At 36.4% G+C, this 17,392-nt stretch overlaps 1 protein-coding gene across 5 annotated transcripts in view; it reads right to left on the bottom strand.

The window, feature by feature from the left end:
* LOC129258652 (transient receptor potential cation channel subfamily A member 1 homolog) overlaps nucleotides 1-16,852 on the bottom strand; it is a 59,999-nt gene extending 43,147 nt beyond the window's left edge. For 2 of the 5 annotated variants that reach the window (XM_064098801.1, XM_064098798.1), the window contains exons 1-4: nucleotides 15,981-16,852; nucleotides 10,167-10,335; nucleotides 7,748-7,845; nucleotides 5,103-5,129 (exon numbers count right to left, since the gene is read on the bottom strand). In XM_064098801.1, the coding sequence (XP_063954871.1) occupies nucleotides 5,103-5,129; nucleotides 7,748-7,845; nucleotides 10,167-10,335; nucleotides 15,981-16,187 (501 nt within the window). In that variant the 5' untranslated portion in view covers nucleotides 16,188-16,852. The remainder of the gene's footprint in view (nucleotides 1-5,102; nucleotides 5,130-7,747; nucleotides 7,846-10,166; nucleotides 10,336-15,980) is intronic. The other 3 variants (XM_064098803.1, XM_064098802.1, XM_064098799.1) reach the window with 2 other exon arrangements.
* Nucleotides 16,853-17,392: the final 540 nt, after the last annotated feature.

Here is a 17,392-nt window from a genome sequence, read left to right on the forward strand (position 1 = left end):
GTACTACATTGTACATTGTATGTTAAAAACATACAACGAACATGTACAGTACACCAAACTTCCATGATGCATATTAAAGAAAGAAAATATTCACCAAAGAAGAATGGAGAAAAATATAATTTGCTAAGGTTTGACAAACACCATGGAAGAAAAATCAAAATTAACTTTCAAAGTTTGAATTTCTGATGCAATATCTACTGCCCCGTAGATGTAATATCCAGCCCCCAAAAATAAAATATTGGTTTATGATAGCCTAGATAATCTATTCACAGGCTGCAGCTTTTGTCTTCGGCTTTACCAGTATGACGCTGTTGTGAAACATCGATCTGATGCAGAATACTACACATGGAATTGATGGAAACGTATGTTGAAACAACGGCTGTGAAGCCGTCAAGACCTACATGACTGTACATACATACTGTATACTCCAGTCTTGGTTTTAATAGTTTTTTCTTGGTCTGGTGGAATTTTTTTTGGTAATAAAAACCTGCACCGAAATGACAGAATCCAGGTCAATATTAAGAAAACAAGTATAAACAACAACTAAATGCAAGACTGGAGTGTGCAGGCAGTGGTTGCTCGGGGGGGGGGGGGGGGGGGCAGTCAAAATTGCTGTACACACGCGTGACCAAGGGATTTCCAAACACCCCCTACACAAGTTTTTGTCTGTGTGCAAAATAACCCCCTAAACAAGTTTTACACGGGCTTAATTTTACACATTTTGGCCCCTAAACAAGTTGTCGCCAAACTATGAGCTCGGGGAAAAAGCTTGGGGGAAAAAAAATACCCTTTATCACATTTGGCTAGTCTTAAAAAAAAAAGCTTTTGGGGAAAAAACATACCCTAAATAAGTTTGACCACTAGCGTACCTAAGGGGGGGCAGACTGCCCCCCCCCCTGACGTGTCACAACTGATCTAGGGGACGTGCCCCCCCCCCTTTTGAGAAGCCAAATAAATAATTTGTAATGTAAACATGTAATTAAACAGACATGTTTTAATTTTTTTTTTGGCTTGTCATTTTTTTTCTGGTAAGAGATCCTTGATTTTTGGTTGAAGACATTTTTTTAATTCTTTTTCTGGTAAGAATTCCTTTTTGGGGGGTTGAAGACCGTTTTTTTTTTTTGCTTGTCAAATTTGTTTGCGGACGAAATATCCTCCAATTCCCCCCCCTTTTGGAAAATCCTAGGTACGCCAGTGCATTTGACCCCGTGATTGACCATTGACCAGTCTTTCAAAACCACCCTTTTTCTTGAAAATCAGTGTTCTTGATACCCTTAACGAGTCCACGCGCGGACCGCGTCCAAAACTGAAAAAAACACCCCTTTAAACGCATTTTTTTGGTCACGCGTGTGTACAGCAATATATTTGACTGGCCCCCCGACTGCATCAGGTGCTTTATGTATGTACATGTATGTTCAGCGAAGAAACAGCAAAGACATTCATGCAGCCTCTGCCGAGATCATATTTATTTTGTTCATGTAGTACCTGAGAATGTGTTTAAAAATTATGGGGGAGGGAGCTGCTTACACGTAACATCAGAAGATTTCAAAACTTTTGTTTCTTCATTGGCAGATTTTCAGCAAACCCATAAGTGTATGTATGTATATATTTTTTAATAACGTCAATGCCAACTTCTATAAACAATGTTAAGACCATTTCTGTATATTTATTTCAATACCAACAAGGTGAATGCAACAAATTGGTTGAAAAAATGAATTTCAATTTGATTTCATGCATGTGACTGCACAAGAAGAATTACGTGTAAAAAGGTAGTAAAGTGTAATAGAACGTCTGTACATGAACACATCTACAATTATTGAACTGAAATTTAACTTGCTAAATATTTTCTCCCTTTTTTATATCTTTGTATGCCAAGCAAGTTGCTGATTAATCTCAAACAGTAGACAGTATACAGTCACAGTGAAGACATGAGTGTCAACTATTAAAAAGAGAAAGAACAACGCCTGCATTGTGTAATTTTCTTTGTTACGCTATAAAACCTCCGGACAATGTGTGTAGTATTATTCAGACTTTTATTTGCACCTAAAAAAGGCTAAAAAAACTGTCCTCCCATAGGAAGACAATTGACACCATTCCAAAGTCCTTCAGCTATTTATCTTCTTGGATGAGTGCATGTGAATTGTGCGGGTGTACATTGGTAGAGAAATAATTGAATAAATGCAGCACTTGGCGAAATTTCAGCTTTAATAACAAAATAGTTCACTACTTGTACTACTACTAATGATGATGATGATGATGATACATGTAATAACAATACTAATTATAATGATAATAAAATATACAATAACAATAACAAAATTTTACTTCCTTTTTTCTGTCTATATAGTATAATGAAGGAAAATTAAATGGTAATGTGAGGGATTTTTTTTCTTTTATTTAAGTTTGGGTGGAGGTCAGTGGCATAATGAGTCTAAAGTTTTATATGTAGGGCCAAGACATAACATTATTAAAGGGCAAAATTAATTTCGAAATGCTAAGAGCGAGGGAAGCAAGCGAGCCCAAAATAGCCTTTTTGATAAATAAATCAAATTTTGATATGTATGTTTTAAACATTTCAAAATCCATCACAAAATTGATTTAAGTATTAAAAATGCAATTTTATCGCTTGCTTCCCTCGCTACATACAGAAAGCACTGGGTTCATGCTGGAGGGGGGGGGGGGTTCAATGTCATTGTCCTATTAAATGATCTACATGTATCTTTATTAGAAGGCAGCAATTAAAGCCCTTCCACTACGCAAATTGCACAGAGATTGTACAGTACACTGAATACCCCTTTGATACCAAATACTGTACAATACATGTAGGCACAACGATTTTACATTTTAAAAAAAAAGCCTTTTCTGTATCTTCAGGAAAACTGTTATTCCGTTTCAAACTTGATCTAAAATAGTCTGTTTTGCAAAGGTACAGTATTAAAATTCAATTTGTCAATTCGTGCTTACATGAATAGTAAAGAACCGAAGCACTTCAATACTATTTACAAAATACATGAAGGTATTTTGAAAAATATTAAAGTCAGACCAACTTAATATTTGATTTCCATGGGAGAACTTCCATTTTCATGTCCCAATGTCCCATGATGAAAGTACTGTATCAATTAGAATGATAAGATTTTGCTTTTAAATGCATGAAGTGCTTCTAACAGGATGACGTTTTAGCTCGCTTGACAGGTACACTACATGTGCAGTTATCAGATCCTGGAATGCACACACACACAATGAATGTACATTATCCATTATCTGGGGAGAATTCAAATATTGAAGGTCAAATCCACCCTAGAAAAATATTGATTTGAATCAATATCCATGTAGATACATGTAAATCAAACAAGCATACTGCTGTAAATTTCATCAAAATCAGATGAAAAATAAGAAAGTTTCACTCATTTTTCACAAAACAGTTGTACATGTACGGTACATAATATACATGTAATATGCACAACTCGGTGATATACATGTATGTATGCAAATGATAGAGTCAATGATGTGACCCCTCACTCACTATTTCTTGTGGTTTTTAATTGAATTATACAATATTTCAATTCTTAAAGATACATGTATGATAATAATTACCGACTTGACTGAGTGACAAAATGTAAAAGAATGGTTATTCCTAGAGTTATTCCACATGTTCAGGGAGGAATAAACTTTGTTTCACATGACAATGGGGAGAAAATTAAAATATATCTTGTTATACTTAGGCCGTGTTTATGCTTCCACTTTTCAGGCCAGGATCAGCGTTTCCAAACGTGATTAGTCCAAAACACGGTTGCGTCCATGCTTACTTTCATTTAAACGCTGTTTCAAAACGCCGATCGTAAACTCACAAAAAGGTGCGTTTGTAAACGTCGTTTGACCAGAATCAGGCTTTCTGGGGAAGTATAAACAGAACCACGATCGTAAACGTGTTTAAATGACGTCATTTGGTGCATGCTTCCGGTGAGATGAAAATCCGCGGGCAAATACAGTCGCATAATCGCATTGCTCCATGGTCGCATGTAATTCGGAATTACCTCTCATCTCCCTTGTTACATTTGCATGTGTGATAATTGATTTTAATAAGTACTATCATTATTATTACTCTTCCAATTTGTCATCACAATGAATGTTGAGGGATTTACCAAAAAAAAAACCTGGAACATGAGTTATAATGAGGAGACATCGCCAGATGCCCATAAACAAATAGATGTTTTATTATTTTATTATGTATACTTTAATATTCTTTATTTTTTCTCACTATTATCCTCACCATGGTGGAAAATATATGGCTATGTCAAGTAGCTCCATGCAATGACTAAAATATCGGAAATTGTTCGATGTTTAAATAACATGTAGTCAACGTACCTTCCCCATAACAACTCTCTGAAAAAAAAAACTTTCGAAAAAGGGCGCGCCCAATTTGACCTCGCTTTCCTGCTCAACGAAAATTACGATGCGAAGCCAACTGGAGTTCATGATTTCGCCTCTGAAAAGTGAAGCATAAACAGCACTCCCAGAACCAAGTATATGATCAGCGTTTTGAATCGACGTTTGAAAACGCTGATTCTGTCCTCGCAATGGAAGCATAAACACACCCTAAAATACATAAGAAATAGTGAGTGGGTGGTGTCATCAGTCCCATCATTTGCATACCGACCAGGATGTGCATAAACTGTTTTGTGAAATTAAGCGAAACTTTAAAATGTCATACATGTTATTTCTTTATTTTACATGTACATCCAATTTTCAATTAACTTTTCAGTGTTATGCTTGTCTGATTTTTCTCTTATTATTTAAATCAACTTGTTGTTGGGGTGGACTTGTCCTTAATAGAGTTCCAAGACGCAATTGCAAGGCATGTACTAGACTTTCGCAGCCTACAGGGTAGTACTGTACATACTATTATTATCATAGCAAACCTTGCCATTCCATGCGTAATGAAATTAAAAAAAAAAACCATGCCCTTCTATTCTTTGGAGATGATGTGCTTGAAGTGAATACTGTAATGGAGCAGAATATGGTGGGTTTTTTTTTATAATAATAATAATTTGCAATGAAAAGTGACTGATGATTTGAAGAGTACAGGTGTACATGTAATTTACCTCATCATTTTGAGTTTCGCCCGTCTGCTGAAAATGAAAAATAAACATCAAGCACACATACACAACACAGGGGAAGGTAAAATGGAACAAAACAAAAAAAGCAAATTAAAATAAGTCAAGCAAAAAGCTGAAAGGAAATATCCACTGTACATGTATGTACATGTAAGTTTATCACAAATATGTATTTGATGAAAACATTTTATAATTATATGAGCAAGCATAGGCACAAGGTAAAGTACAAATATTCTCATTTTTATTAGAACTTTTCTAACCCTACAACGTACATTACATTCCTGTGTTCTCAATGCACACAAAAAAAATCATCAAGTTGCAAAATACACAGTACATCTTTAGGGCCAAATCCCCCCCCCCCCCCCCCCCCCGGCGGAAAATTCCTGAGAATGGGTGGAGTTGTCCTGTACCCATCTTTTTTTCTTTTTTCTTTTTTTTGGGGGGCTGGTTGTTTTGCAAATTGGAATTATGCAAATCAAAATTGATTTTCATCCAAGAATCAAATGTACAAAATTTGGACTCGGATTTTATTATTTATTTTTTTTTGCATTTGATTCACTCTTTTGACACTGATATATACATGTGCAACAGATTTGATTTGACAGTCTTTGTATCTAAAGTAGAGGTACCGGTACAGTACATGTAGTAACCCTTGGCTACATACATGTATACTGTACATGAAGTAAGAATGTGACAATGTAAACAAAATCCAATAATTCTTTTCTACCTACAGTACAGTACATGTGAACATGTAAAACATGAACTTTTGTGTTTATGCTTTATAGTTTATGCCTCCCACAGAATCTAAAAATAGGCCCGAGATAATAAAAGAATTCCACTCTATGGTTCTGATAATCAGAACCATAGAGTGGAATTCAACCCTATACAGAAGTATTGCACCACGCCTCCCTGTACCTACATGTAAACACAGTATAAAGAATAATAATTCAAGAGATATCATTTAAGAGATTTTTTCTTTATTTTCACTGGCAGGTACTGTAGGTACATGTACATGTACATGTGTACAGTACAAGGCCTGAGATTAGCCAATCTGATAGACTTTCATGCATTGAGTTTTTGGTGTAGGTCAAAATACATGTACATTTAGTACATGATTTTAATGCAACATTTTATTGCCCAATAAAAGATGAATGTACAATGTACAATGTACATACTTATAAAGGATTAAAATAGTAAATCTTCGTTGTTGTTGTTTCTAAAATTTTATCAAATTCCCAGTCAGAGATTTAAAATCTGGTTTTTGGTATAAAATTCATCAAATTATAATGTCAATATCAGAGTGCAATTATCACGATCTAAAAACCAGAGCAATTTAATAAGAATTCAAAATAGAAGAGCATTGTAAACAATGTGGCAATGATTCATGGAAGATTAGAATGGCATCAGTGCTAAAAATATCTCATCTACATGTACATACTGTAGTAGGGCCTCCAACACTATTAAAATCAATAGTTAATGCACAATGAGCCAAATAGATAATGGGCCAAAAATTCAAGTAGGTACATGTATGATAAACTCACAATGCACTTGCTTTGGGCATGAAGTCTTGAAAGTGCTCTGTTCAGGCGTAGCATACATGAACATTTCGCTTTCAAACCCCGTCTTATGATTGTTTTTATCGTATTTTGCATCCATACCGTGTACATGTACATTATAGTTGCTTTCTTCTGATTAGCACATACATAAAATGTAAATACATACATTACAAGTTGCCTTAGTTAAAGGGGTACTCCGGGCTGAAAATATTTCTATCTAAATAAATAGAGTAAAATTCACAGAGCAAAATGCTGAAAATTTCATCAAAATTGGATAACAAATAACGAAGTTACTGACTTTTTAAGTTTAGCAATACTTTATTAAAATAGTTTTATGCACATCATCATGAATATTCATTAGGTGGGCTGATAATGTCGCATCCCCACTTTCCTTAATACTTATGTTATTACATGAAATCAAAATTGTTTCATTTTTTCACACATGTGTGGACAGTGTGTCTCCTTTATATAATAATTGAATAAAAAGTTGCAGCAATGTATATCTAATGCATTAAATCAGTTTTCAGTCCATTTTTTTTAGTTCTTGGTAGAAAAAAACTGAATAAACTTAATAATTTCATATAATGTAATAAAATACAAAACAACAAGTGGGGATATGACATCAACAATTTGCTCATTTAATATTCATGAAGACATGCCTAGAACCGTTTCACCAGAATAATGCAAATCTTTAAAATGCCCTATAAACTTTGTTATTCCTTGTCCGATTTTGATCAAATTTTCAGTGTTTTGTTTGTCTGATTTTTCTTTATCTGTTTTAATCATATCATCTTCGGCCTGGAGCATCCCTTTAGAATAAAAAATAACACTGTATATCACAAAGAGCAAAAAAATGGTAATAAAATGTACATACAGCACATGTATTTATAGGCTGAACAAAAAAATATTAAAGCGCATCAAAATGAAATGGTAATTAAACAAAAGTAAAATCACTGTAAAGACTCTATTACCTGGAAGCACATGTCTACAAATAAACATTAAATGTAGATTGACTGATTAAGTGACTGATCAACAACAACAAAAAAGTAAAGAAGAAAAAGCCAATAATTGACTTACCGAATCATCTCCATCTAGTGATCCAGCATATTTTGAATGTTTAAACTTGCAAGCAAAATGAAGAGGGACCATACCCCCTTCTCCTTTCACGTTTACATCTGCAGGGAAAAAAGTCATAAACATTCAGAATTGTCAGAAAATCCAGAATCATGAAGCCATCGTGGAGCGTTGTGGCCCAGTGGATTAGTCTTCTGACTTTGAAACAGAGGGTCGTGGGTTGGAATCCCAGACATGGCGTAATTTCCTTCAGCAAGAAATTCATCCACATTGTGCTGCACTCAACCCAGATGAGGTGAATGGGTACCTGGCAGGAATTTATTCCTTGATATGTGTGTGCGCTGTAATCTTAGTAATTACGGATGCCAAGCTACAGCTGGGGTAATAATATCCAAGTCCTTTGGAAGCGCATAGAGACATTATTCATAATGTGATGCGCTACATGTATACAAGAACTGTATATTATTATTATTATTATATAAAGCATAATCAAGAGTTATACTATGCACTACTCAATAGTACCCTAATTGCTTTTCACACTGCATTTAAACCCAGTACTATCTTTAACCCAGAACTATCTTTAACCCCGGACTATCTAAACCCCACACTATCTTTTTTATGGATTCACACTGTCTTTCTTCCCCCATACTATTTGACTAGCCGGGGTTAACGCCATAACCCCGTACTGTCACACAGCTCATGAATATTGATGATTTTACCATACAGAGTGCAATTAACATGCAATTTCAACTTCTGTGATTGGCTAATGCTTATCCCCACTTCTCCTTTAATAGACTAGTTTTGTTTCACACTGCAGCTCTTAGCACCACCAATTTCTTGGGGTTAAGGAAAAAAGTGCAGTGTGAAAAGCATATAACATATTTCCAGGCCAATGAGAAGGGCATCAAGGCCAGATATCAGAGCATTGGCCTTTGATGACCTTGGGCCTGCATATTTATTTTCAATCCCTATGTACATGTACCAGGTGTAACTTTATTATTTACAGCTGAAATGTAATGGGGAATTTTTAGAATGTTTTTATTCTTGAATACGGAGTCTACTTTGCAGGACACACATTTACCCCATTTGACCAAGGTGAGTAAAAAGGTACATATACCCATTAGGAATTATCTCCTTTCTAAAAAAAAACCCTTTAGAAAGGTCATAATGCAGCACTCTTTTAAGGACGTTCCACAGTTATGTTTGTGCGCATTATGATCTGCGCATAGTTTACACTCTGCGCGCTGACGTCACAATGGATGAACAGGTGATTAATTAGCTGCAGGTATGTGCTGATTTTTCTCATCTTCTGCACTTTAACTGCAGATCCGATGCATTATTTCATGAAGCTAAAAAATTGAATTATTCCATGGACCATTCAAAAAAAGATTCTCTACAATTTCAAAATACTTTACTCTGCAGTGCTGCCAAGAATCACGAATATTACCCCGAGTTTGAATAAATGGTAGAGTGGTTTTGATTTTTTCTTCACATAGATACAAAGCATTCGGCGCATTTTTGGTGTTTTAAAAAGCACATTTGCTCTAATAAAAATACTGATAGTTTAAAAACAAGCACATGAACCCCTATTTTTTAGTGTTTGTTCCTCTTAGGTATACCTTCCTCTACAACTCTACAAATTTTGGTGAAAATGACATGGATTTTGAATAAAGTGCAGCATTTATTGTACTTTTGTAGTTTGTTACTGAAATTTCACATTTTTTAGATTGGGATTTTGTTATCTTTTACGCCATTTTTAAGAACTGACAGTGCTGTTAAACTTAAAATTGCAAACAAATAGCACTATAAATATATTCTCCATTCTAACGATACAATTATTAACTCTCTTGCGAAATATGATGACTTTTTCATGTGTTTTGACTGAGTAATACAGGTTTAAACTCATTGTAGTAATCTTGGGCGGTCTAAAAATGCCAAATTCTTTTGAATGCGCAATTCTTAAGAACATCAATTTGGGTGAACTTTGAAGTTCTATAGCAAAAAATCAAGCACATGGACCTATGTTAATTTTTGCATATTTCGAATATTAAGGTTCTAAAGTATCTACAGTATGTGCAAAGTGTGGTGAAAATGACATGGATTTCACTTTAACTGTGGAACGTCCTTAAATCAACGGTTATTAAATATCAATTATCAGGGGCTGGGGCGATTTGGTCCCGGAGCCCTGGAAAATGCCCATTCACTGCAATGTTAAAGCTTCCCCAATGTTGAACATTTGGTCAATACATACATGTACATGTAGGTTCTGAAAAATAGCCCCGAAATAAAATAAATATAGTAATGATATAAGAAATTACATGTATAAAGAAATAATATTTTTCCTGAATGTTTGTAAAATGTTGATGATATTATAATTATTATTATAATTTAATAGGAACAATTCACACTTTTCACAGCTTACCTGCGCCACTGTCAACAAGCATCTTGACGACTGCAAGGTGGTTATATCTGGCAGCATAATGCAGAGGACTGATGCCGTTCTCATCAAGGGCATTTAAAGTTCTCCTTCGATTCTTACTAATCTGATTTATCAGTCTCTTCAATGTTATAGCATCTCCGTCCCGAGCAAGCTATTGAAAGGGAAAGTGATGATAATCAGAATTATGAGACAAGAAGTAAAAGTAAAAACAAAAGCAAGGCAAATGAATTTTTGCAATTTTTCATTTCTATTTCGAACTATAAAATATGGATCATTATTATATCAGTAGCAGTAGTAGCAGAAGTAGCAGTAGTAGCAGAAGTAGCAGTAGTAGTACATGTAGTATGAGTATTAGTGGCGGTAGTAGTAGTTGTTGTTGTAGTAGGAGCAGTATAATGGTAGAAGTAGTAGTAGCAGTAGTAGTTGTAGTAGTAGCAGTAGTAGTCGTAGTAGATGTAGTAGTAGTAGATGTAGTAGTAGTAGATGTAGTAGTAGTAGTAGTATAGTAGTAGTAGTAGTAGTACATGTAGTAGTAGTACATGTACATGTAGTAGTAGTAGTAGTAGTAGTACATGTAGAAGTAGTAGTACTAATACATGTAGTTGTTGTAGTAGTACTGATAGTTGTAGTAGGAGTACTAATAGTTGTAGTAGTAACAGTACTATTTGTAGTATTGGAAGTACTTAGTACTGGAAGAGGTGAAATAATATTGGGCCACTTTGTGAGTGGGAAAAAAAAATCGAGTTCACAATATGATCTTGACTAGTTATTTGCTTCGGGCAAAAATAACTGTACATGTACCTTTACAAACATCGAACACCATTCAAAACGATTTTATAAATACCATTTATTGCTATACATGTATTAAAAAAAATTTATACGATGTTCATATGGTATTGTGACCGTAGCATTACTATGAAATACTCTCCATTTATTTGAGCAAATTTGATCCAGAAATGTCTGATAGGCTGCTATACTGTATATTAGATACATGTACATGTACTTTGTATAATTGTCCTTTTGTCCTTTATTTCAAGTATGTAGGAGTTTTTTAGACCCCTACATGTATATAAACTGTACATAATTTATGAACACATATATATGTACTGTACATGATCAAGATCTGCAGTTTTAAATGCAGCAATTAGAAGAAAAAAAAATCATATGAAAAATCATTAGTAAAAAAACAAATGGTTTCTTGTACTGTACACATGTAGTCAAGTCCCCCCCTTATGTTCTTCCTGCAATCCAGTGGAGGCACACCTATACCCCTGGGGGGGGGGGGGGAATTTCATTAAAAAAGTAGACAATGATTTCATTGACTATAAGATACAGTACATTATTATTATTATTTGTTTGGCGTCACCTGTGCCTGGGAGGCGAAAAGCGAACTGAATCACTATGACCCGCAGGTCTCTCCTCCCGATATAACTGATTGGGGGGAATGCAGGTGGACCACTACATCGGGGTTTCCCCCTACTCTTATACATGTACGAATAGTGCAGTGGGTTCTTAACATGCAAAGGTGGTGACTCTCCTCTACACAGGGCCTCCATTTAACGTCCTATCCGAGGGACGGAGTGTTTTCCATTGTAACATCTAGCCTGCATCTATGAAACATGGGAGAGACATATGTACATGTCCAAAAGCTACTGTAATCCGAAACATTTGAGAGAAAATTGGGTTTACCATCATTGAACATACAAAACATTCTACTTTTTCAGGTATCAGTGCAATTTCATTGATCTACAGTACATGTATCATGATTCAAGCATAATGTACAAATGTATAAATGTACATGTACACACCACTGTACATGTAAAACGGAAATGTACTCTGCTCCCATGACAATATAGAGTGATCACTGATCAGTGTACCGTGTACTAAAAATCAAATACACGTTCCATACCAGTACAAGTGTTTAGTCAAATCAATCTGATTTCCTCTGAATGACTACCAGTAATATCCTGTAATTACCACCAATTATGACAGAAGAAACCTTCAGCTTTCAATCTTTCCACTGAGCTTGACAGTTGAAGAATGGCATATGCAGCTGATCCTGTAGTGTACTGTAGGACCTATGAAAATTAATATCTTTTGACTATGATCCACATTTAAGGTTTTCTCTAAAAATATAATCAGTATCAATTATAGGTACTCCATTCATAGGCCTTCATGTACTGTACATGTACATGGACAACTGCCTTTAAAAATTTCACAATTCACAATAATAATGACAACTTCTCAAGTGCAACATACTTAGAGTGTAGACACTGTTCTCATTGTACTTCCTTATAATAGTTTATTAAACTAATGTTACAAAAGGCTACCCACTTATATTTGAAGGGTTTTTTTTTCAAAGAAAATCTTACAAATTGATTGCATCATAGAAAGCCACACATACATGGTTGCAAGGTACAGTACAGTGTACAAAAACTATCCAAAGATTTAAATGTTTTCAAATCCATTCCAAGCTTGAATTACATGTAAATCATTGTACTATACAGTGTACATGTAAGTGTCACCTACATCTACCTCCATGGCTATACATGTACATATACATGTATGTACTGTGCATTGGACATGTGTACATGTATGTATAATAGCTACATGTACAGTACATCCTTCAGTGCATGACTACATGTGCAGTGGAAGGACACCATCATCAACACTACATGTATTCAGGATTTCAGATTATGCATGATGGACAGTGACACACCCACTAATACAATGTACATACTGTAGGCATGGACCACGTACATGTAGTAAACATGACTTGATGTTCATGGGTGGTGGTGAAGGGGGGGGGGGCTCTTCTTTTGGATTAGATGGACATACTGTACATGTACATACATGTAGACAGCTAAACTCTGTCTATTAATACAGTTTTTTATCTATTTTTTTACAATGTGTATTTACATGTACCGGTATATCTTTATTATAAATAGTTTTTATTTCTTTTAGGTTACAAGTCTGTTATATGGACAGATTAGACCACCCATTCATTAAAGAATTTTCTTTATTAATTTTGTCTTTATCATTTTATTTTCATAGCTAAATTTTGTTCCAAAGATACATGTACCGGTATTCTCAAAATTGGCCATGTCAATTTCCTTGATTTTTATTTCAGTACATGGATGTCTTTATTGTAGACAACATAGATCTATACGTGTACAGGATAGACCAGGGGCCCATTTCATAAAAAGTTGCAACTGTTGTAACTTTGCCATTATGTTGTTGTTGTTGTTGTTCGTTGTGGGTCGTTTCCACACCCAAATGATCTCCTCTGTATACTCTCAGTGTGTATGTCACAAGGTTGATGGTAGTTACCATTATGGCAACTACCATGGTAACAGGGCTCAGCAGCCAATCAAAATCTAGGTTACTATGGTAGTTGCCATAATGGCAAAGTTACAACAGTTGCAACTATTTATGAAACGGGCCCCAGGTGGGTGTTTCATAAAGCTGTTTGTATTTAAAGTTAACACTCAGTGAACAACTGGTGATCCTCGGTGGTAAATGATGTTCACCATTAAATGTTTATTGGTGATTACCTGGTGCATGAAAGGTTCACAAGTCGTTCTTGAAGTCGCTCTTATAAAACATCAATATGAACAGCTTTATGAAACACCAACCTGGAAACTTGGCTGCAGAAACTTCTACAGTTTTCAAGAAAATCTAGTACTGTAGAGCTGTAATGTGAACAAGGTTCTGAAACAGTAATCTACATACATGTATAGATTTGTACTTTTCCTGATCATCCTCTCTCCTATGCTAAAAGTCATCAAAATTCCATAGTTTCTTCCATCACCATCTTTAATAATATTCTTTCTAAGTTATGTAGGATAGTTATTTTGGCATTTTTTTAATTGTTTATTTCTTTTATTATGCTTTCTTTGCCAGCTGTTTTACAATTCTGTTCTGTCTAGACTTGATTTCATTTGCATTAATTTTTCTTTTCACCACTGCAGTATGAATTCCTTTCCTCTTTTAACATCATCATTCCTTCTCTGTTCAGGTGGCAGGTGCTCTACAATGTATACTCATTCCATCCCTCACCTCACTCCTTCTATTTCCATTATTACATAATCAGTCACCTAGACATTGTTATCATCTTCATCTCCTTATTCCACTATTAGTTTATACATGTATATATTATGAATTGGATTACCTACATTTCAGTTGGGTTCTTCCATTTTCTGTAATTTCATTGGTTAGCTTTATTAAAGTTACCGGTAATTTGAATAATATCATGTTCCTGTAGCAACAACTTTGAGGTGGGCCGGGAAGGCCAAAGGTAACAAGCCTACTTCAGTCTTGTTAGACCACACCTGGAATACTGTACATAGCTCAATCTGGAACCCTCACACAAACAAGCACATCTCACAAATGGAAGCAGTACAAAGGCGAGCAGCAAGATTTACCCTCCAGAGATACCATCGTATGGACAGCGTCTCTGCCATGATCCAACAACTTAAATGGGAGAGCCTGGAGAGGAGAAATGCTGCATTACTGCAAGCCTCTAGGCTCTACCTCATGTACAAAATTCAACACAGGATGGTAGCAATAAATGCAGACCTCTACACAGCTCCTAAGTCCTATGATTGCCAGCAATACTCGGCAATATCATCCAAAGAAGTTGTTGGCTATTCCATGCCGCACCCAACTATACCAGAACTCCTATTTTCCCAGGACAGTGACTACGTGGAATGCGCTTCCCAAAACCATCCTTGATGCCCCTTCATTGGAGGCCTTCAGGGGGGTGCTTCCAACCAACATCTAAACCAAGGAACTATATTTTTACTTGCACAAACAGCACAATGTTTTAAAAGCACCAACAAGTATGCACTGCAGATGAGCACCCAAGATATTTCCTTAGCACTACATCCTGACTTATGGATCCTGCCGAGTATCATCGTAGAAGTAGAAGTATAAATAGAGACTATTTTAATAAAGACATAGAAATGCACAGATACACATGCACAAACACAACACTACAGATCCAGTCTCTTTGTTTAAATAGTTAATTATTCTGTATTTTATTTTCCTCAACTACATGTACACTATTTTGTGAAATTGGTAAGAGTTCCATATGCACCCCCCACTAAAATTGAAAATAAAAACATGGAGAAGCCTGAAGGTTCAGAATAATATATCTAGCCCTAAAGGCCTAATATCGAACATATATGATGGGGAAGTGGAAATACATACCAAAATATGGCTTTATTCCGTCAAATTTCGAGCGAGATCTTGTGCGTGTAATTGTCCATAGACATCGGTTTATTTAGTCAGTAAAGGGTCTGCGAGTCAAGACTAGTCGAACTATCGGCTGATAATCGTAAAAAAAATACCCTTTCCGGTATCAGCGCTTCTCGCTAGCATAGCGGGAAAGGTCTTGACTGCAGATCAACCGAGGTGAGTTCGAGTCCCAACCATGCCAACTAAGGTAAGCAACAGTAAAAAAAATGATAGAAAAATCTGAAGTGAACGAACCGGAAGTCTCAACAATCTTTTGTTATTTTTGGTGGGGGGTGCATATGGAACTCTTTCCGTGAAATTAAGCAAAACTTTAAAATGTCATATTATAAACTTTCTTATTTTAGGTTGTTGTTGTTGTTGTTCGTTGTGGGTCGTTTCCACACCCAAATGATCTCCTAGTTACATCCGATTTATTTTGTTATGCTTGTCTTGTTGGATATTTCTCTTTTTATTCAAATCAACATTTTGTTGGGGTAGACTTGTCCTTTAGATCTAAATAACAGAAAGTTACATCCACTCCAAAAGTTCAATACTAACCTGATGAAGTGTTACTCCAAGATCTTCTGAGCTTTCCCAATGCCTAAGCACTGCTGCAGTCGGAACAGTTTCATCTGCAGCTGCAGGTTTGTATTCTGGCATCATAAGCGAGCCTTTATCTCCGCCAAACCCAGGCCCATGGCCATGGTCGCTGCCCGATCTGTACTTCAACTCGAAGGTTGTATCCTTTCTCTCTAAACCCGACATATTGGTAACTTCTTTTCCGCTATCCTGTGTTTGTACTAGTACTGGGGAAACTTTCGAGGATCGTAATAACGGCGGCAAAATTACACGACTGGCACTGGCAACACTATTTCCACTAGGATTCCGTGATATAGTCTCAGATTCTCCGGTAATCGAGTTATCCGACTTCTGTTCTTCAACTTGGCTCTCACGGCGAGAACCTCGGCGAACTTTCCGAGAACGAGACCCTCGCCTTGAACTTCGGCGGAGTGGTGGTAATTGCAAGTTCTGTGTCTCTGCCAAAACTTCACCCTCACCTTCACGCACAACCTCTGGGAGCGCAACTGAAGGCTTCCCTAGTGCAGCAGTCTCCACCGTCTAAACACAGTCCAAGTAGTCGAAAGAATTCGGCTTATCCAGGGTGATAGTTGGTCACAAACAGTAAATACAAAGGCTTCACATCATGGCTCAGTAATTTGCAGGAATGGGAATAAAGGTCGCGTTTTTAACGATAAAACTGGTATTATCGCTAAACGAAGATTACGTGCGCGCGGTGTATTCAAGTGATCGCGAATTTGCTTGTTGATAATCCGATTGCGCATGCGTATTATAGCGCATATGTAATTGATTGATTGACATGTTTTAATGACGTGCATCGATGCTCACTATAGATCAAATGAGAGTGAGATGAAGTGAACGACCAAACAAATCTTGGATTCGATTACCATTGAAAATGATTGATATTTATTTGTCAGTGCCTTTTCCATGAGATACAAACCCGGGGATACAAAACGCTTTGAGATGGCATCCGGGGGGGGGGGCACTCAGTATATAATGCATAGTGGGTACCGGTATGTGCCGCTGAGGGGACCCCCATTTTTACACTCAAATTTCCGTTCCAAGGCATAGCATTTTTGTCTTATCGAGAAAAAAGAACAAAGAAAGCCGCTCCAAAGCATAGCATTTTCTTCTTATCGAGAAAAAAGAAGAAAGAAATCCGCTCCAATGCTTTGCATATTTTTCGTTACGCCGTTCCGGTCGCATTGATCTGCTACAATGAGCTGCAATTTTGGTGAAAAGCGGCCGCAGAGCGCTGTCCGACCATCGCCTCTGCGCGAGCGCACCCGGCGGAGGCCGCGGTATATAGATGCATCATGCACGCATGCCCGTTCCATAGGGATGCATACGCACTCACACGCTGCATGGCGATCCGTTCCAAGTACCCCCGT

This window comes from Lytechinus pictus, chromosome 4 (assembly GCF_037042905.1).
Source record: "Lytechinus pictus isolate F3 Inbred chromosome 4, Lp3.0, whole genome shotgun sequence".
In the NCBI taxonomy this organism is placed as follows: domain Eukaryota; kingdom Metazoa; phylum Echinodermata; class Echinoidea; order Temnopleuroida; family Toxopneustidae; genus Lytechinus; species Lytechinus pictus.